At 55.8% G+C, this 21,389-nt stretch overlaps 1 protein-coding gene across 12 annotated transcripts in view; it reads left to right on the top strand.

Annotated features, from left to right (window-relative positions):
* Positions 1–21,389, top strand: part of Kif1a (kinesin family member 1A) — an 83,420-nt gene that overhangs the window by 7,291 nt on the left and 54,740 nt on the right. For all 12 annotated transcript variants that reach the window (XM_078018404.1, XM_078018397.1, XM_078018403.1 and 9 more), the window contains exons 2-8: positions 13,368–13,535; positions 17,199–17,275; positions 17,537–17,716; positions 18,300–18,365; positions 19,050–19,228; positions 20,168–20,279; positions 21,259–21,336. In XM_078018404.1, coding sequence (XP_077874530.1) covers positions 13,430–13,535; positions 17,199–17,275; positions 17,537–17,716; positions 18,300–18,365; positions 19,050–19,228; positions 20,168–20,279; positions 21,259–21,336 — 798 coding nt within the window. In that variant the 5' untranslated portion in view covers positions 13,368–13,429. The remainder of the gene's footprint in view (positions 1–13,367; positions 13,536–17,198; positions 17,276–17,536; positions 17,717–18,299; positions 18,366–19,049; positions 19,229–20,167; positions 20,280–21,258; positions 21,337–21,389) is intronic.

Below are 21,389 nucleotides of genomic sequence, written 5' to 3'. Positions count from 1 at the left end.
CCTACCAGGCCCCACCACCTCCCACCAGCACCGAGCCAGAGACTCGGCCTTTCCACAGAGGCCTTCCAGGGGCAGACCCCACCCGAGCACCCCAGGCCCTGGAACCGTGGGCTTCTTGTGGCTTGGCGCCAAGTCTTGGACAGTTGGGCATACTGCCTGCTCCTCCACATTCCTGCAAGCTTGTGGCCGGCTCTTCACACGTTTTGAGAAGCGACTTGCCAAAGTTTCACAACTTGAGTTGACGTTGAATTTCTGTATGAAGTTGGGTAAAAAACTAACATTTTTAAGATATCCTGTGAAGAAGTCACCATAGTTCTGGGGCTTCCTGCAATGCTGTGGGTGAACGAGTTTTCTTCATCGACGTCACCGGTGTCCTATGTGACACTCCTGGGTATTCGTGGTTAGGGTTATCACTTTAACTGGGCTCTGTCCCTGGTGCACAGCAGCATGGCTGGCCTCCTGCGGCCTTTCTGAGACTCCTTCCTGGCCCCGAGAACCCACCGGCTGCCTCGGGTCTGCAGAGGACGATCTGGTTCCTTCCTTCCAGTTCTCCAGGTCCCCGCTGCCCGATGCTGGGCGTGACGGCAAAAGGGGGGGAAATAAAGAATGCCCACAGCTTCTGCCCTTTTCAATGCTTTATTCACTGAAATTACCCAGTACAATTTCACTCTACAGGTTCTTATCAAGAAAATGACAATCCTTAATGCTGGGCACTGCAACAGACATAATCAACTCACAGCAAACAATTCTAGATTAATTCTGAGCACTGCAAACACCTGCCTCATGACAGGCTCAGACATTCCCTCTGCAGGCTCAGCTCAGGTGTCAGAAGTCTCAGCCTTAGGCTCTGAGTCCAGCAGTGCCCACTCACTCAGACCTCGGCGATCAGGTCAGGGACAAGGCAGGCTTCTCCTGGGGTGGAGCTGACGGCCGGCCGAGGAGAGGGAGGTAGGGAGAAGTCCTGGCTCTCACCAGGGTCGGGGTGTGGCTGTAGAGTTTGAGAGCGGTGAGGAGGACACAGAGGCCAGTCCAGGTCCCCATCAGGCTCTCAGCGTGAGGGCTCAGTGTCAGCTGGCTGAAGGTCTGTTCATCTGCTCCATCACTTAAACTAAATTTGGGGTCTGCTGGCCCTGCTTTCAACCCCTATCAGCTGCCACGGGGTTTCTCAGTGACTTCATTTGCCCTGGGCTAAAGCATCTGGTCTGGTGGTCCCCACCCTGATTTTCTTGCCTCCCCCTTTATCGGGTGAGGACAACACGACAGAGACTTCACTCTGAGCTTGTCAGGGTGGGGGGAAGGGTGCGGGGGCCTGGGGCTCACTCCTGGACCACAGCTCCTTCTCCACGCTGTCACTGGGAAGGTTGGGGTGGGGTTCTAGTAGGTAGCTATGACGTTAAAATCTTTCTTTTTTATTCTGATGTTGCTCAGAGTTTTATCATAAAGGGGTCTTGAACTACTGAATGCTTTTTAAGTGTCCACTGAGGACCCTGTGTGCTTTCTCCTCTCACCTGAGAGTGGAGAGGGGCAGAGTGGCCCTGAGCTGAGCTGCCTGCTGCCTGGGAAAGTCGGTCCCCGCTGCCCTTCATTACTGCTGGCTTTTCTGGCGATTCCTTTGGACATGAGTATCTACGTTCATTAGTGAAACGGGTCTCTCATCTTCACTTCTCAAACTTTCCTTGTTTAATTTGTGACCACAGTTATACTGGTCTCAGTGAATGAGTTGGGAATATGTTCTTTCTCTCAGTCTTCCCCTTTTTCCCATTATTTTTGAAGAGTCGAATTATTGTTTTTAAATGTATGGTATAAGTCAACTATAAAGAGTCTCCTTTTTTAAGATGGGGTCTGCAACCCTGTGGCCTAGGTTGGTGTGGAACTCCTGGGTTCCAGCAGTCCCTCTGTCCCAGGCTTCTGAGTCCTGGGACTACAGGTGTGATCCACCCTTCCTGGCTTGTGGATGAATGTTTAAATCATTCAATCAAATTTCTCTAATGGTGTAGGAAAATTAATGTGTCTGCTGATTTGTTTTTCCCCTAGTTATGGGTCATATTATCTTTCTTTTTGGCGTGTCCAGTAATTTTGATTGCCTGCTAGACATGGTTGTTATATTTCAGAGCGTAGGAAGCATGTGTTCCTCCTGCAGGGCATGTCAGGCAGGTAACTGACCTAAGGATCAGTCACTGGTTTAGAATAGGCATCCTGTGGATCTGCTGTGTCACTCAACTAGGACCTGGCTTCTCTGGGGTCTCCGCTGAGTAACTGCAGTAGAGGAAAGAGGGCTCTTTGTTCTGGCTGGTGGGATCTCAGATGTCTCCCTACCTTGTGTGGGTTTTGGAGATTGTGCAGCCTACGACAGCCCATGCTTTTGTGTCTGGTCCATGAGCATGAACTAGTACTGCACGGGACCCACTGGTGCCGCCTGAGCAGCTCCTGCTCTTTCCAGACCTCCCACCCAGTGTCCGGCTGCCTCCGCCTGCTGGCACTCTGACATCCGTCTCCCCCACTTGCTCCTGCCCTGGGCCGAGATCTGAAAGTTGCCTCTGGGCTGCTGTGGGATGATCAGAGGGCTCACCTATCACCACCTGTGGGCTGATGTCTGCAAACGGCTATTTTCATATGTGTTGTCTGATTTGTTTGTTGTTGTTTGCAGTGAGAAGTCGAGTCTGGTCACTGGAACTCCACTGTGGTTGGAAGTGAAGGACTATATATTTTGCTAGTAGTATGTTTTTTGCCGTTTACTAAGTGTTTTTACATTTCCATCATGATTTCTTCTTTGCTATGTGAGTTATTCAGCAGTTTAGGTTTTTCAATTTCTAGACAAGTGGGTTAGTTATTGTTTGGTTTACATCTGCAGTGTTCCCCAAAGCCTGTGTGTGGAAGGTGTGGTCTTCCAGCATCAGTGTTCGGGGGGGCTTTGGGGAATGATTGGACCATGAGGGCTCTGACCTCAGTGGATCAGAGTAGTAGTTTTTGGTTGATGCTGGACAGGATTCTTATATTGCAGAACGTGGGAAGCATGTGTTCTTCCCGCGGGGCATGACGGTGCCCAGACAGCTGGATGGGCTCGGGGAAATGGTGGAACTGTAGGCAGGTGGGGCACGGTGGGAGACAGTAGGGCACTAGGGGAGTGCCCTTGGGACTGTATCTTATCTCTGGCCCCTTCCTCCCTCCCCTCCCCTCTGCTTCTGGCTGCCATGAGCTGATTAGCTGTCCTCTGCTACACCCTCTGCCATTGGGCATTGCCCTCCGCATGGCCTAAGGCCATGGAGCCAGCCTACCGTCCACTGAAACCTCTGAAACCGGGGACCGAATCAGTCTTTCCTCCTGAAGATGTTATTGTCAGGTATTTTGGTCACAGTGATGAAGAGCTAACACAGTAACTTTTATGAATTTTTGTTTTAATCCTCTTCAAGGTCCTGATCCATTTGATACAGAATCTTTGGAAGTTATTTCGTTGCCAATATGGTCAAATATTATAAATATGTGTTGAAAAAGAATATGCTTCTCTAATTTTCTAGAACAAGACTCCACATGTGTCCATTAGTTCATGATTATTATGTTATTCATGCATTAATATTCTTATTAATTACATGTCTGCTTGATCTGCCACTTCTGTGGAGTCCAATCCTTGCCTTGCAAATTAACGAATTCTCCTTTCAGGACTCTGAAACTTAGGTTTTATATTTTACCACTTTGTCTCTCTGGGACCATTTTGCCTAATTTTTTTCTGACATATTTTCCAGTTCATTAATTTTGCATTAAACTCCATTTAATTTGCTAATTAACATGCCTGATAAGTTTTAAATTATTGCATTTTAAATTCTAAAAGTTCTATCTGGATCTTTTTCATATTTTAGTCTCTTATTTTCCTTCACCGCTTATTTCTATAAACCCTTAAACATACTTGTTTTATCATCTGTATTTGACATTTCAAAACCAGAAGTCCTCCTTCCCTGCCTGCTTTCCTCGACGGCTCTCGCCTCCGTGAACAGCTTCTCCATGGTTTGGTAATATTTTACGGGGAGCTCATAGTCACTGATCTTCATCCACGGGACTCGCAGGGTCCCTGGAGATGGCTGTTTTGCAGGAGGATTGCATGTCTCTGGCCAGGTGCTCTGAGAGTTCGACATCCAGACTGCGTGAGGACAGGCCTGTGGCTGGAGATCCTTAGGAACTCTTGGCTTTGCCTCCTGGAGCCATTCTCTAGTTTCCCCGCGCCCCTTTAACGTCAGATGACTGCCCCCCCCCTTTTCCTTCCCCTGAGGGTGGAACTTTCAAGAGTCTGACTCTTCTTGGAGGCTGGCTCCAGCTTGACCGCGTGCCTGCGTGGCCCCGCCTCTCCTCACAGGAACCAATCCTCTGAGGGCCTGGTATCTGCGTGGCCCCGCCTCTCCTCACAGGAACCAATCCTCCGAGGGCCTGGTATCTGCGTGGCCCCGCCTCCCCACACAGGAACCAATCCTCCAAGGGCCTGGTATCTGCGTGGCTCCGCCTCCCCACACAGGAACCAATCCTGAGGGCCTGGTATCTATCTGCGTGGCCCCGCCTCCCCACACAGGAACCAATCCTCTGAGGGCCTGGATCTGCGTGGCCCCACCCCTCCTCCGCTGGCTGGTAGAGTTGCCTGAGCCTCTTCCTTCTGCTCCTCTTGTCCTGGGAGTTCTCAGCTTACAGTAGTTTTGAATGCCCGGCATGTTTTTTTTCCCCCCTCTGGCCCATGCGTTATTTAGGATCCTCTCACTGAATACCCACAGTTAGGGGATTTTGACTTTTGGGGGACAGGGTTTGAGGTGTAGCTTAGTTCTCTTATGGTCAGAGAACATAGACCTTATGATTTTAACTTAAAATTAAATGTATTGAAACTTTTAAAACCACCACATAGCAAACTTTAGCAAATGTTATATGCACACTTTAAAAGAAAACATTCTGGGGCTGGAGCTGGGGTTGTGGCTCAGGGGTAGAGCAGTAGCTTAGCACATGTGAGGCCCTGGGTTCGATCCTCAGCACCACATAAAGATAAATAGAATAAAGGTATTGTCCAACTACAACTAAAAAATAAATATTAAAAAAAAGAAAAGAAAACGTCTTCTTAGTAGCCAATAGAATAAGCAGAAGAAAGATTTTCATTTTTTATTTTCAACTTTTCTCATCTTTATTAAAGAGTCTCCTGTAAACAGAATGCAATAAAAGAAATTTCTGAGGAAGATCATTATATAATGATAGAGGGGTCAATTTAGCAAGAGGAAATAACAATTCTAAGTATATATGCACCAACTGTCAGAGCACTGAAGTGGAGACAGCAGACAGCAGCAGACCAGGAGGAGGGAGACTGCACAGCACAGTATGACAGACATCCTGGCAGTGGGCAGACTGTCCAGACAGAGCACAGGCAGAAAAGGCAGAGCTCAGCTGCACCCTGGACCAAGTGGACGCAGGGGACACCCCAGAACATTCTGCACTGTGGCTGCAGATGGCATGCTTCTCGGCAACACGCAGAACGTTCTTCAGGACGGAGCCACGGACAGCCACCAAACAAGCCTTCACAAAACTTGAATTATTGAAATCATGTCGGGTTCCTTTCCCAACCACAGTGCACTAAAACTAGAAATCAGTAACACAAAAAGTCTTGGAGATTATACAGAAAACAACTCAGCTTTGAATAACCAATAAGTAAAGGAAGAAACCAAGAAAGAAATTTAAAAATTTCTTGAAACCAATGATAATGAAGAAACACCATACCAAGACCTGTGGGGACAGCAGTACTGGGAAGTTGATAGCACCCACCTCACCATCCGCTCAAAAAGGCAGAAACATGTCAGGTAAATAACTCATCACTGCATCTCAAGGAATTAGGAAAACATGGACAAGGGGTAGGGATGGAGCTTAGAGGCAGAACACTTGGCCAGCTCGGGTGAGGCCCTGGGTTCCATCCCTAGGAGTGGAAAGAACAAGAGAAGGAGGTGGGAGGGAGGAAGGAAGAAAAAGAAAGACAAGCGAGAACAAATTCACAATCAGTGGAAGGAAAGAAAGAGCAAAGACCAGAGCAAAGGCACCTGGGGAAAGCGGCAGGACTTCCTGACGAAGGCCTGAGCCCGTTCGACCGGAGGAGAGGGTCTACACAGCGCCACACCCCCCACGGGGAAGAAGACATGACTCCTTAGGCAGAGAGAGAGAGAGAGAGAACTCAGACCAGAGACGGACGGGAGACATCGCAGCTGGCTCTGCGGACAGGCAGGGTCCTGAGAGATCATTATGAACGATTATATGCCAACCAACTTGGCGACCTAGAAGAGATGGACACACTCCTCGACAAATGCACCTCGCCAAGGAGGAGTCACAAAGAAGCAGCAACAGCAGGTAGTGAGGTTGTCTTGGTGATGGAGTCTGCCTCAGGCATGAGCCAGGGCCAGAAGCCGTGGAGGAGAAGTGGTGCCAATTCTCCTGAAGTCCTCCAAGAAGTAGAGGGAAGACTCTTCAGCACACTCCACTAGGCCAGCAGTGCCCTGAGAGCAAAGCCAGATAAGGGTGAGACAAAACAAAAAGAAATCTGCACAACTACAAAAGCATGGACGCAGCGATCCTCGACCAAGCTCTGGCACCCCAAATCCCTCAGCACGTGGAAAGAGTGTACGCCATGTCAAGTGGCACCCAGCCCAGCTCAACACACATGCACCAACCCAGCTGGCACACCACCAGCAGACCGAGGACGAAGCCTGGGACCCTCTCAACAGCGCCGGAAGCAGAAAAGGCATCTGGGGAAAGCGGCAGGACTTCCTGATGAAGGCCTGAGCCGGTTAGACCTGGAGGAGAGGGTCTCAGCACAGCGCAACACCCCCCCCATGGGGACTGGGCGCTTCTCCAGCATCTGGAGCAAGATGTGGGGGTCTGCTTCCCCCACTGTCATTCCACACAGTGCTGGAAGTTCTAGCCAAAGTAATAGGGCAAGAGAAAGGAAAAAAAGGGCATTCAAATTGGAAAAGAAGTCAGGACTGCAGATGACAGGGCCTTACATATGGAAAACTCCAGGGGCTCCGCTAGAAAACCTTGGAGCAGATTAGTTCAGCAAAACTGTAGGATACAAAACTGTCATGAAAATCAGTAGCATTGCTCTATGACAATAGTGCATTATTTGACCTAGAAATCAAGAAAGGAATCCCATTTACAATAGCTACCAAAACAAACCAGCAAAAACAAACAACCCGCCCCCCAACATCTAGGAATATGTTTAATCTAAGAGGTGAATGATCTCTATAATGGAAATTATAAAACACTGAGGAAAGGGATGAAGACGATGTGAAAGCCGAAAGGACACTCTGTGGTCATGGGTTGGAAGCCTCAGTACTGTGGAAGGTCCATGCAGAGCACTACAGTGACACTCTTCAAAGAACTAGGAAAAACAATGCAAAATGTGTGTGGAAAGATGTGAAGCCCTCGGGCTGGGGATGTGGCTCAAGCGGTAGCGCGCTCGCCTGGCATGCGTGAGGCCCGGGTTCGATCCTCAGCACCACATACCAACAAAGATGTTGTGTCTGCCGAGAACTAAGAAATAAATATTAAAGTTTCTCTCTCTCTTAGAAAAAAAAAAAAAAGAAAGATGTGAAGCCCTGAGTAGCCAAAGCAATCTTGAGCAAACAGAACAAAGCAGGAGGCGCCACACGACCTGACTTCAAAACCTGCACGGAGTCCCTGGATTGACAGGGGCCTGGAGAGGAGCCACGCTTCTGCAGACAGCTGGCTTTTAAATGGTGGAAAAAGGACAGTGCTGGGAAAACCGGGTGTCCTGTTTCTCTGTGGGAAAGCCAACTCAGAATGAAATAGAGTCTTACACGCAAGAGAACTTCTCTTCAGGTCTTGCGTGTAAGTCTCTATTTCATTCTGAGTTGGCTTTCCCACAGAGAAACAGGACATGAGGAGGGCTTCAGGACATGAGGAAGGGCAGAGACTTTTCGGAGAAGATCCCCAAAGCACAGGAAACAAAAAGCAAAAATAAACAATTGTGATCACATCAAACTAAAAAGCTCTGCACAACAAATCAACAACCAGCAGCCTGCAGAATAGGAGAGAATGCTGGTGAGCTCCACTGTCAACAAGGGCTGATCTCGGGACTGTACAAGAAACTCCAAAAACTTAATAGCAGACAGAGATCCCACAAATAACCCAACTAAAAATAAGCAGTAACCCTAAACAGGCATTTCTGAAAAGAAGTGAACAGCCCATAGGTATGTGAAAAGATGCTCCGTACGCGCATCAGTGAAATGCAAGTCCAGACCCTGTGAGCTCCCCGGTCGCCCCAGCAAGACAGAAGAGGCCAGTGCTGCTGGGGGATGCTGGAAAGGGAGGCTTACAAGGCGGGGGACCTGAACAGGAATGAAACCCGTCTGTGGAAGTGCGTCGCACACGCCCCGTGCCCCGTTCACGGCAACAGAGAGCTGGAAGTGCCTCATCCCAACGCTGACCAACGAAGACAGCGCTGCACCTGGATCCTGTTCACCCAAGAGCTCGGAATCCCGTCCACGTGAGCCAGACCCAGGCCGACCTCACTCATTTGTGGAACCTTAAAACGTCAATCTGGGGTCATGGAGGCTAGAAAGGTTGCCGGGGACTGGGGGAGGCAGCTGCGGGAGGGGGTGCCCGGTTGTAGAGGGATAGGAGCAGCATGTCCCGTCCAGGGGCTGTAGCACAGTGGGGAGGGTGTGGCCAGTGACAACGTGCAGCTCACTTAGAAAGTGGGAGAGAGTTTGAATTTATTTGTTTTTTATTATAAATGAGTGATAAATGTTGGAGGAGAGAGAAGTTTGTCCTGATTATTCTCTTAAATACAATGTACTGAAACATCATGTTACCCCCGTCAATGTGAACAGTTTTTATGTGTTAGTTAAAATACATTTAATTGAAAAATAATAAAGTAAAACCTTTGAAAGAACCCAACAGAAGCTGGTCTGACAATTGTAATGCTTACTTGAATTTTAGTCTGTATTAACGGAGCTGGGCTGTCTTCTGAGTTCTTTCTTATCCATTCAATCTATCCTTTTATATTCTGTTTTTCCTCTTTTTTTTTTTACAATTGTATTGATAAAAGATATTTTAAACCTTCTGTATTTTTCTTTGTGTTATTTTCAGTTGCAGAGTACTTTTCTGTTCTCCTAATGACTGCCCGTAATCACCGCACGTTCCTGTCCATCTGGTCTAAATGGTCACTGACCGGTGCGTGGTAGTGGAGATCAGCAAACTTGTCTTTTGACTCTCATTTCTGCTGAGAAGTCACTTGTCAATCTTACTTTTGGCCTTTAAAAGTGTCATGCTTTTTATCTCTGGCTGGAGTTAGATTTTCCTCTTTGTCTTCTGCCCTTACCACTGCCCCCATCCATGTAGCCTTTGTGTACTCTGCTTTGCGTTTGCAGATTTGAATTTACGGATTGACAAGCTTCAGTAGCTTTTCACAATTCACGATTATTCTCTCAAAAACCACTTTGCCATCTTAATCCATTCAGGCTGCTGCTAAAAACCCAAATGCCGTGGACTTGGACTTGCTTTCTCACAGTTCTAGAGGTGGGCAGCCCTCTGTCAAGGCAGGCTCAGCATCTGGCTCATAGATGGCGCCTTGCTGCTGTGTCTTCTTAGTGGAAGGGCAGGGGGTCCTTCTGGGACATCGTGCAAGGGCACTGGTCCATTCGTGAGCACCCCTGACCTAATCACCTCCACCTTCCAGTTCTGTTGGAAATACCAGGGTGCCCCAGGGAATCAGACACATGCTCAGAAGCCTCAGCAAGGCAAAGTTTCCTCTGCAGAAGGGCGTGTGCCCGTCCAGGCTGGCAAGTGCCCCTGGGCAGGCTGCCCTCCTGCTTTGGCCCCTAGTGCAGCACTGCCCTTGCTCTGATGGGAGGAGCTCGCGGTTACAGTGTACACAATGCGCTGGTTTTATAAAAGGAGCAGGGGAAGGGAAGGGCTACAGTTAAAATGGCTCATGTTGGATCTTACATCCCAATTAAGGCGAAACACTACGTTCTGAGAATGGACTGCGGACTTTCCACTTCTCCCAGTACCACCACTTTGGAGGTTTGGATTCCAACGTATGAATTGGAGGGACACAAACACTCAGACTGGGCATCCCCCATTCCACCGCTGTCTCTTGGGTTCCACTTACATGGTGTTAGGCCATGTCACTGGGACCTCACGTCTATATTTTCCATTTTCTATTGCCTGTCTTCCCATTTGTTAACACTGCCTTCAGTTGTATCTAATCTCTTGAGTTCTTAATTCCAGTTATCACATTTTTTAAATTCTAAAACTTTCATTTGATTCTTCATCATTTCCATTCCTCTGGGAAAATCCTCCATTTTTCCACCTACTTCCTCTTTTTCTCTTACATGTTGAACATACCGATCATGATTATTTTTAAGACCTGTTTGATCACTCCCAGGTCTGAACCCTGCAGAGGTACATTTCTTTTGTTTGGTCTTTGTGTTTTCATTTTATTTTCCCTCTTTGTTTTTGATCATACGGTCCTGTCTCTTCATGCCTTTGTACTTTGAAATGTATTGCATCACCTGCTAAAACATGGCCCTCCCTGAGGCCTCAAAAACCAGGTCCCACTGTGACTTCTGGGGTTCTCCTCCTGGAGGACCTTGAACTCAAGTCTTTTTTCCCTAGCAGCACCTGGCCCTGAAGTTTTCTCTTGATTTTCAGAGATTTTCTGCTTAGACTTTTAAAATTCGATCCCACTTGCTGTGTTCAGTGGCACAAGCCTGTAATCCCAGCAATTTGGGAGGCTGAGACAGGAGGACTGCAAGTGGGAGGTCCGCCTGAGTAACTTAGTGACCCTTAGCAACTTGGGGAGACCCTGTCTCAAAAGTTTAAAGTACGGAGGATGTAGCTTAGTGGTAAAGCACCCTTGATTTCAATCTTCAGTATTAAATAAAAAATCCCACCCCCTATACCTCCTTCAGAATCTGGCAACTGTCTTAAGGGAGGAGCAGGCTGTTTAGTCTCCGTCTCTTTCCCTGGGATCTTGGCCTCCGGAGCCTGTTTCTCTCACCATGAGCTCTGCAGGTTTCTCTGTCCCTGGGCAACCACTCTCTGCCTGGGAAGACTCCAGACGCCCAGCCTCGTGCTGTGCCCGGAATGCAAATGCGCTGGCATAGTGTGTGGGATGAGGCTGCCGTCCCGCAGCCCTGCTCTGGAATCTTGGCCTTCCGCCCCTCTGCTTCTGCAGCGCTTTGATTCCTCGGGCAGACTTTAACACTCACGGCTTCCCCAGTGCCGTGTGGGCAGCCTGGGGTGGCCACCTGCACTCTGCAGTCTTCCTGGTCATGTGGATTTTGGCCCCAGATGGGAGTCTGCAGCTCCTGAGTGTTCATGTGGTGCCCCAGGAGAGGAAGTTCTAGTTCCGTTGCTCAGTGTGGACAGCCCCTTGTGCCAAGGCTGATGTGACCCGGTGCCCGGGGAGGCAGCTCTGGGGTGCTGGGTGGGGCTGACTCTGTCATTTCAAGGCTCTGGGAGTTACGATGGCTTTGAAGCCTCCAGGGTGGCTGGGAGGGATTTCTGCCTTTTTTGTTCTTATTTTCAAAAAATCTCTTCTCTTACCACATTTCACTGAACATCCTGCTGGGATATTCTGATGATGGGGATCCCACTGAGTGGTGTTACGGTTTGGAGGTGAGGTGTCCCCAAAGCTCACAGGAGAGACGGTGCAAGACGGTCCAGAGGAGCATGACTGGGTTGTGAGAGCCTTATCCCGATCTGCCATCAGTCCCCTGGTGGGGTTACCTGCGTGGTGACTGAAGTGGCTGGGTGTCCTGCGGCTGGAGGAGGTGGGCATGGGGCCTGGCTGTGGGTATGTGTCTGTACCTGGGGAGCGAGTCTCTGCTTCTTGGTCACCATGATGTGAGCTGCTTCCCTCTGCACCCTCCGCCATGAGGTTCAGCCTCACCTCCATCCCCAAGGAATGGACCGGCCTCTAGGACTAAGATACTCTAAAACTGTGAGCCCTCCCATAACCTTCTTCCCGGAAGTTGTTCTGACTGAAACAGTTGGTGTAGCTAAACTGGGAGGACTAAACACTTTGCGGTGTTGAACTGGACCCCTGCTCTCCATGCTTCTTCATTTCCAGTTGTCGCTCTCTCAGCCCCTGGGATGACCTGGTCACAGGGGAGAGCCTTTGGAGGGACACAGGAGTGCTGCTACCTGCTGCCCAGAATCTCGCTCACAGCAGCCTCTCGCTCACAGTCTCTTGGCCTCACAGGCACAGGAACTTGCCAACATTATCAAACAGGTCCTCAGACAAGTGCACCCTTTTGTCCACTCCTGGGTGGTCACTTGTAGATTCAAGAGGACAAACAGTAAGGGAGCCACCACAGAGTGCAGTCAGGCTGTGCCCTGTGGCTGCAGGACTGTGCGGGGGTAGTGGCTCAGGCTGGCCAGCGTCACTGTGTCCATGGCAGTGGGTGAAAGCCCTGAGAAGCCCTCTTCCTGTCCTGCTGAAGGGACTCTGCTTCCTGGGGCTCTGGCCCCAAGAGGGACCCCTTGCCCTTCCACAGGAGTTCAGTTGCTGTGACTGTCGCTCTGCCAGAACCCCTCCCTCTCCCTGTCCCTGGGAGCACCGTCCTGGTCAGCCAAGGGCCTGCCCGCAGCCCTGGAGAGCGCTTTCCAATGGCTGTCCTCCCTGTTCCGCAGGAGTTTCCAGTTCTGGGACCTGAGGGGCAGAGTTGCTTTGGGGCCGTGGACCTCCACCCTGTGGCCCAGGGGACTGTCACACAGTGGGGCCCAGCAGGTTGCATGAACTGCCCGTGACTTGGGGGTTCCCAGTCTGCTGCCTGCTGTTCAGTGTGACTTGGGTGCAGCTTCAGGGATATCCTTCATTCCTCCTGAGAGGGTTACAGGCAGCAGGAAATGGTGCTAAAGGGAGGCTTCCGCGCCTGGTTTAGGGCCCTGTGGTTCTCTTGAGTGCTGAGTTAAGTGCTTTAAGTGCTTGGTCCTGCTAATGCAGAGACCACACTGTGACTGGCTGTGGCTGCCAACCCGGGCCCAGGGGGGAGGCTGCGGTCAGACACCCTTGACTTGGATCTTGGGCTGGTGCAGCCCCCTCCCCGCCCCCCCCCCCCCCCGGGCTGCATCCGTAGGGGACCCTTCCCCAGGATCCCCAGGACCCCGTCATGGCTTGAGGTCACCTTCGTGCCAGGTGCTTCCTGCTTCTTGTCCTGGGATGGAGCTTCTCCAGGCGCCACACCCCCCTGTCCCCTGCTGTACCCTTTCTCCCTGTCGGCCGCGGCTGCAGGTCCTGCTGGGTTGGAAGGCAGTGGAGAGGTTCTGTGGGTTCCAGAACCTTGGGTCTTTGGATATTGCTTCTGATTTGCATTTTCCTTTTCCCCAAGGTATCTCCTACCCTTGCTGGGGCTCCTGCCACCACCAGGAGTGACCGACAAAGGCCGCAGAGATGGCTGGGGCCTCGGTGAAGGTGGCGGTGCGTGTCCGCCCCTTCAATTCCCGAGAGATGAGCCGCGACTCCAAGTGCATCATCCAGATGTCAGGAAGCACCACCAGTGAGTACTGGGGATGTCACTGGTCCCCAGGATCCTTGTGTCTCTGGGTCAGGCCCCTCGGCCAGCCCGGCCCTCCTGGAGCCACCAGCTCCTGGTCACAGTGTCCTGCAGTTGCTGGGGCCGACCACACACCGAGGCCCACAGCAGCCGGCTGCCTCCCACAGCTCCCGAGTCTGAGCCAGCTGTGGGCAGGCCGCACTCCCTCTGGGTTGGCACCTGCCTCTTCCAGCCTCCAGCTCAGGTCCCATCTCTCCTCGTTGTCACCCGGCCTTCTCCCTGGCATGCCTGTGTTCCCATGTGACCTTTTATAAGGACACTAATCACGGGATTTAGGGCCACCTTAACCCAGGATGACCATGTTTTAGAAAATAGTTACCTCTCCTCCAAAGACCCTGTTTCCAGATAAGTTCACCCTCGAGGGTCCTGGGGGCACCATTTTGGGGGCACTCCTTGGCTCAGGACAGCCACTGCCCAGGTTTCCAGGCTCCCCGCTTCCTGCCTTTGGTTGTTTCTCCAGCCTCTCAGCCTCTGGCCAGTGGGTTAGGAAACAGCAAGGTAGAGGAGGGAGGTTCCAGAAGGCCAGAGGCCAGTACTACCTGGAGCTCCTGCACAGGCCAGGCTGCTGGGGGCAGGAGCCAGCTGGCGGGAGCTGCTTTGTCTTTCACTAGAAGGCTGTTTAGTGAGGTGCAGTGGACACGGTGCCCTGGACACGGAGATGGCCGACCCAGTGTTCAGCTCACTCAGTTTGTATGACCGCAGCACAGGGGTGACGACTCTGGCCAGCACCAGCTGCCCTCCATGCCTGGCCCCTCTGGCCTCCCGCCCGGGGCAGGCAGCCTCTCACACCATGGGCAGGGCTGGCCCTGGGCCCTCCACCCCTGGTCCTGTGTGAGCAGGCGTCACTTCAGTTCTGGGGCTGGCTGGGCTGGGCAGGTGGCTTGGGGCTGACTGAGTGGTCCCCACGGTACCCAGCACTGGCCCCATACGTCACCTTCTCATCCTCGAGGGGTAGCATGGCAGGGCCTTTCGCCCACAGGGGCCGCCCTGGAGTGGCCACCTTGCTGGGGTGGTGGCCTCGGCCTCCAAGAGTGAGCATTTGGGCGTCGTGGGGGAGGGGTGCTGGGACACTCGAGGTCCCGTTGTGTGAGGTCATCACTGGGGTAAATGGTGCTCTTACTGGAGTGTCCTGTGACCCAGCTCTGAGCCAGCAGGGTCAGGGCAGCCTGCGCCTCCATCCCTGGCTGCAGAGCTTGGCCCGGCCACGTGGAGCCGGGTTCCTCCTGTGGCCACATCCTCGCTTTGCAAGAGGGCAGGCTTTGAAGCCCCAGAAAACTTCCATCTCTCTTTGGGTCAGAGCAGGAGAAGTGACCCGTGAGCCCCTTTGCAGGCCCTTGGCTGGCCTGTGATGGCCCCTCGGGCACCTCAGAGGCTCTGCCCATCCTGGGCTGAAGCTAATGCAGGTGGGCCCAGGAAGCGGGGCCCAGGAGTGACGCCCGGCTGTGCTCTCAGCCAGCTTGCTGGGACTTACCCGCGCCCCTTGGGCCTCGGTGTCCCTGCCAGTGTAGACGGTGCTGCTGGATACCCCCACACCCTACTTCCAGGTCGTTTCTGAGGAAGCTCCCGGGCACAGCCCCTTGTCCTGTCTCGGCTGTGTCGACCGGGACCCTGGGCCCAGGGTGGGGGTGACCTGGGTTGGGACGGCACTCTCCACCGCAGGTCACCCCGACTGGTGCTGGGGAAGGGGGTGGCACCTCCATGCCACGGGAGGTGGTGCCTGTGTGCGTGGCCTGGGCCTCCATAGAGGGCCTCCAGCTGAGTGGCTCCAGATGCCCGGCCCGGGTCCTCCCATTCTGGAGACCAGGGTGGGACAGCAAGGTGCGTGGCTGCCAGTCCCCGACACGGCTCCACCCTCCTCACCTCTTCCCAACCTGCTCCCCTCCCAGGAGCGTCCACTGGGATGGGCCTCATGAGTGAACGGGGGACGCGGGCAGGTCCTGGCGGGCTCCGGTGAGAAGCCACTCAGTGCCCCCCTTGCTGGCTGGCGTGCCTGGCTGCAGGGACATTCAGACTCCAGGAGTCGCTCCGTGAAGTCGCTACACCGTCTCTGTCCCCTCTGGTGGTCACCTTGTGTAGGCCTGGCCCTGAAGGCCCTCCGCTCTCTCCCTCCTGCTGCTGCTCCTGGAGGCAGCTGGACAGGGCCCCCACTGCCCCAAGGACAGGGATGTCAGGGTCTCACCCGGACCCTCCTGCTTGGGGCCTGAGGATGGGAGGGGGGTCTGCTGCAGATCCCTCCCAGCTCCCGGACAGCACCAGTGACTCTGGTGCTCCATGGCCGTCCCTGACCATGGCCTTCACCTTTGTCCCCCTGCCTGCCACCTGTGTCTTCACAGGCACCCTCCTCGTGTGTGTCTGTCTCCAAATGTCCCCTTTCTAAGGTCACCAGTTCCATGGGATTGCCCCTGCCCCCGCCCAGTGACCTCATCTTGACCAATCACACCTGCACTGGCCCTGTCTCCAAATAAGGTCCCATTGAGGGGCTGGGCACCAGGACGTGAAATCGTGGGCTTTGGGTGGACATGAACTGAGGAGGACAGCTCCTTGCTCTTAGGGAGGGCTTTTGCTCTTGATCCTGTCACCCTGGGTTACGGCAGGTGTCCTGGAGGCCATGCGGTGCCCAATCAGGCAAGGAAAACCAGTCCTGGGTGGACAAGCTGGCCTTCTTCTCAGGCCTTGGGGCAGAGTCAGGAGGGACTTCCCTCATCAGACTAGAGGATGTGATGGCCATGGTCCCCCAGGGTGCCGTCTGTCTCTGGCCTGAGGGCTGCAACAGCTCTCTATCAACAAAGGTCTCTGGGTTCTGACGGACCACAGCGCAGTGGGTACAGGGGCCTGGGGGCTGGGGACCAAGTCCTCTCTGTCCTGGCTCAGGGGACTCGGGCCTGTTGGCTGAGCCACCCCCTGGGTGGGAGTCAGAGGGAGGACCCCCGTAGGCCCGGTGCGGGGCATCGAGGCCGGCTCCTGGCCTGCCCCCGGTTTGAAGGAGCCCATTTGGAACGCAGCCGCGGGTGTCTGGAGCTGGGCTTGGAGCTCGTGGGGGGTGTGTGGATCGAGGCTTGGTGCCAGTGGTGGGTGGTGTGCAGAGGACTGACCGTGCTCTGGCCCTACTGCCGGCCTAGAAGGCTGATAGGGGAGGAGAACCCCGGTTCCCGCAGCAGGGTCCCTACTGCAGGGGCAGCAAGCATGCCGCGGCCAAAATGCCCAGTGAGCCACAGCGTGCCCAGGCTTCTGGGTGCTTCTAGGGCACGGCTGCCAAGCAGGACATAGAGACCTGTGTGGGGGTGGCAAGCAGGCCTCTGACCCCAGATGGGGTGGGCTGTGGCTTGTGGTGTCACCTGTCTGCTGGCAGGAGTGCAACCTCTGGCTGGAGATCCACAGGGGCCCTGCGGGCATCTGCATGAGGGTCCTGTGGGACCTTCAGGCATCTGTGGGAGGCAGGGACCACCCGGAGAGGGGCAGGGGCGACTCGCTGCCTGGAAGGGGCCCTGTTCCCAGTTTGGGAGCCTGGCTTCCTTGGAAACTGCTCCCACCTCTGGGGCATAGAGTTCCTGTCCATGTCCCTCTCAGTGCATCCCTGACCACCTTCCCTTTGTTCCCTCTCTGCAGCCATCGTGAACCCCAAGCAGCCCAAGGAGACACCCAAGAGCTTCAGTTTCGACTACTCCTACTGGTCCCACACCTCGGTGAGCCAGGGCTGGGGCAGTGTGTGGTGGTGTGGACACTGGCTCTGGCCAGCTCGCAGTGTGGCCCTCGGGAATCCCTCGACCTCTTGAAGTGGCATGACCCCACCTGCTCCCCTGGTGGGTGTCCCTGAGCTGGGCCTGTGCTGCCTGCCGCAAAGGCACCCCCACTGGCTCTCAGCCCTCACTGGGTGCAGAGGTCCCTCCTCCTGCACTGTCCCTGGACACGGTGGCCATCCTCAGGAACTGCCCCTTCCTCCCCAGCCCGAGGACATCAACTACGCCTCGCAGAAGCAGGTGTACCGGGACATCGGCGAGGAGATGCTGCAGCACGCCTTCGAGGGCTACAACGTGTGCATCTTCGCCTACGGGCAGACAGGGGCGGGGAAGTCCTACACCATGATGGGCAAGCAGGAGAAGGACCAGCAGGGCATCATCCCTCAGGCAGGTGGCCGCTGGCCAGGAGGAGGGAGCCGGTGGGAAGGCAGACTGGGAGTGGGTGGGGCAGGGCAGGAGGCCGGCGGAGGGACCACTAGGAGGCACGCACCAGGTGGGGACGCACCAGGAGGAGACGGCTGAAGCTGCTGGCTGGGGTGGGCTGGGAACTGGCTGTGGACAGGCGTCCAGGGCAGGGGCGACCAGACGCGAGACACAGATGGCTCCTCAGATGCCACCAGAACTCTGGTCCCCCCCACGCCGCCCAGTGCCACGCCCCCAGCAGGATCTGAGCTGGTTCCCACTCGACTGTTGGGGAGAAAGACGGTGGGAACGCCCGTGGGTGGCAGCTCCCGCCTCGTGCCCACGGGGACGGGGTGACAAGCAGCAGTCCCTCTGAGAGGATCAGGGACTCACCAGGGGACCTGGAACCAGAGGACACCAGCCCCTGGGCTGCAGGCTTTCTTGGTGCCTTCACATTGGGATGTGCGTTGTGACAGGAGGGCCTGGCAGAGCAGTGTCCCCTTGGCCACGGGGGATGGGGTTCCGGGGCCATCAGCCCTCCGAGCTGACTCTCCCTCTGTCCTTACAGCTCTGTGAAGACCTCTTCTCCCGAATCAACGACACAACGAATGACAACATGTCCTACTCCGTGGAGGTAGGGCTCCCCGCTGGACACCTGCCGGGGACAGTGGGGTCCCAGGTCCTGTCCCTAAGGCAGTGGGGTCCCAGGTGCCGTTCCCAGGGCAGTGCTTTGCCACTGGTCTGTGCCCTCAGCTTGTCATTGCTTGTCCCCGGGGCCGCCCTGCCAGCTCCCCTGTGCGGTCTTGTCCCCCTTGTCCCCGGGCCACCCTGCTGGCTCCCCTGTGCGGTCTTGTCCCCCTTGTCCCCAGGCTGCCCCACCAGCTCCCCTGTGCGGTCTTGTCCCCCTTGTCCCCGGGCCACCCTGCCAGCTCCCCTGTGCGGTCTTGTCCCCCTTGTCCCCGGGCCACCCTGCCAGCTCCCCTGTGCGGTCTTGTCCCCCTTGTCCCCGGGCCACCCTGCTGGCTCCCCTGTGCGGTCTTGTCCCCCTTGTCCCCGGGCCACCCTGCCAGCTCCCCTGTGCGGTCTTGTCCCCCTTGTCCCCAGGCTGCCCCACCAGCTCCCCTGTGCGGTCTTGTCCCCCTTGTCCCCGGGCCACCCTGCCAGCTCCCCTGTGCGGTCTTGGAGACGTGTGGAGCCCAGCTGTTGAGTGGCTACTCGGCCGCGTGCTGGGACGGGCGCCTGGGGGCTGCCTGGCCCTGGAGTGACCCGGGGTTGTGTGCTGTGGGGAGCTGGCCCTGACGGTGTGGCTGTCCTGCAGGTCAGCTACATGGAGATTTACTGTGAGCGTGTCCGTGACCTCCTGAACCCCAAGAACAAGGGCAACCTGCGCGTGAGGGAGCATCCGCTGCTGGGGCCCTATGTGGAGGACCTCTCCAAGCTGGCTGTCACCTCCTACAATGACATCCAGGACCTCATGGACTCGGGGAACAAGGCCAGGTGGGGGATGCTCCTTGCCCCCCACCCTCGCCATGCCTGACACTGTTAGTCCCCGAGGAGGGCCACCTTCCCCTCTGCCCAGCTCTTGGGGCACCCGAGGGTCCCTGTTGGGGTCTGCCTGGTGGCCCAGATTTCCTCATGAGTCTGGGGCCATCAAGGGCATGTGCCAGCCGGGGAGAGACCCAGACCCCTTGTTCAGGGGACATGTCACCTACGTGAGGCTGAGGGCTTGTGCTCTCTGTGGGCTGCTGGCCCCTCCGGTAGGGCCCGTCTTGGTCCCCGAGGGCAGCGCTCTGAGAGCCCAGGGGTTCTGAGACGGTGAGGGCTGCCCTGCCCTGGCTTCCTCCTGGACACTCTGGGTGTTCTGTGACCACTGTCCCTCTCTGCCACAGAGAGGCCATTGCCTAGTCAGCCGGCTCCTGGGTGGGGCTGACCCACCCTGAGCCCTCTCTCCGCTATTCCCCAGGCAGCCTCTTGGCACCTGGTGACTGAGTCTGGGGACATTCTCTGAGGTCCCTGGCAGGTTGGGGCAGTATGGGAACCAAACCCCGGCCCTCTCTGGCAGGCTTGGCTCTCTCCTGGAAGGTCACGCTGCTGGCCCTGGCATCTCCTGGGCACAGGGTGGGCTACTGGGCTCTCTGGAGGGGATGGCGTGGGCAGGAGGGTGGGAGGTGGTGGACATACTCAGGGCCCTCAAGGACCTCTGCCCTGTGGGGTTCCTGAGCCCCTGGGAGCAGGGAGCACCCCTCGGTCATGGCATCCCTGAGGTGCCAGGCACCAGTGAGGGACAAGGACCCCCCTGGTGGGCAGTGGGGAGGCTGAGCAGGAGGCTGGCAGGAGGCACGGTCACCCCCGCCTGGCCCGAGCAGCCCTGGAGCCTCTTCCCTGGGGTGGACTGACTGGGGACAAGGGTGATCTTGTGTGGCCTCCTGCTCCCAGGACGGTGGCGGCCACCAACATGAACGAGACCAGCAGCCGCTCTCACGCCGTCTTCAACATCATCTTCACCCAGAAGCGCCACGACGCAGAGACCGACATAACCACTGAGAAGGCGAGTGGGGCCCAGGCAGGGCGCCACCAAGAGCAGTGGCCATGGTCAGGCAGGGCAGCACAAGGACCCAAACCACACACTGCCCTCTGCCAGGACCTGGTGCTGCCCGTCTGCCACCTGGTGTTGGTCCCAGTGGGGTGCTGGCCTGTCCGGGAGGCCACCTCATCTCACAATGGGGGGGGGTCGGGGTTCAGGGACCGGGTCCTCCTCCCTCCACCTCCTGCTGCTGGGCAGTTTTGGTGGGGACTATGGGGATGCCCCAGGCAGCACCAAGGACAGAGGTGAGGCGGCCTGCCTGGTCCCCCCAGAAGTGGCAGCAGAGGTGGGGTGGCAGGGCAGTTAGTAGTCAGAGATGCCCTGGGTTCTGGTGCAGGTGGGCAGGGCTGCGTCCTCTGCCTCCGCTGGGAGCCGGGCCCTTACCAGGAGCAGGGCCTTGGGCGGGCACCAGCATCTCAGCTAGGGACGCCCTGCCTGAGGGCACAGCCGCCCACTGCCCCTGTCCCATGTGCCCTGCCCACACACCTCAAGTGGACCGGTGGGCACCCTCTCCTGGCCCTGCATCCCAGGGGCCCCTGGAGGGGGAGTGGGCAGGCCTCTCGCTGCCTGCCTCTGACTGTGCCCCACCCCTGAGCCCCGCCCAGGCCCCCTCCAGGCTCCTCAGAGGGTTTCCCCGGCGGCTCGGGGTCTGCTGAGGGCCTGGATGAAGGGTGTCTCAGTCCCTGGAGGTGCTGGGGGTCACCTCAGGGCCACCTCCCATTGACCCCTTGAGGTAGTAAGAGGAAGCTCAGGGAGGTCGAGGGGGGCTGGGACCAGGAGGGCGTGGTCAGAGCCCAGGCAGACGGCTGCTGGCTCCTCCCTCATGGTCAGGGCCCTGAGGGTCCCTCTGTGTCCAGGCCTGTTAGACAGCAGTGGGCCTCCCTGGGGTGGGCTGGCCACCATGGATGCTCTGTGGGAGAAGCTGACGCATCTGCCGTTGCAGGTCAGCAAAATCAGCCTGGTGGACCTGGCCGGCAGTGAGCGGGCGGACTCCACGGGGGCCAAGGGCACGCGCCTCAAGGTAGGGCCAGGCTGCTGTGCCACGGGCTCAGCCAGGGGGGTCCAGTGTCCAGG

This window comes from Ictidomys tridecemlineatus, chromosome 7 (assembly GCF_052094955.1).
Source record: "Ictidomys tridecemlineatus isolate mIctTri1 chromosome 7, mIctTri1.hap1, whole genome shotgun sequence".
Classification (NCBI taxonomy): domain Eukaryota; kingdom Metazoa; phylum Chordata; class Mammalia; order Rodentia; family Sciuridae; genus Ictidomys; species Ictidomys tridecemlineatus.
This window is presented reverse-complemented; position numbering and strand designations above follow the sequence as displayed.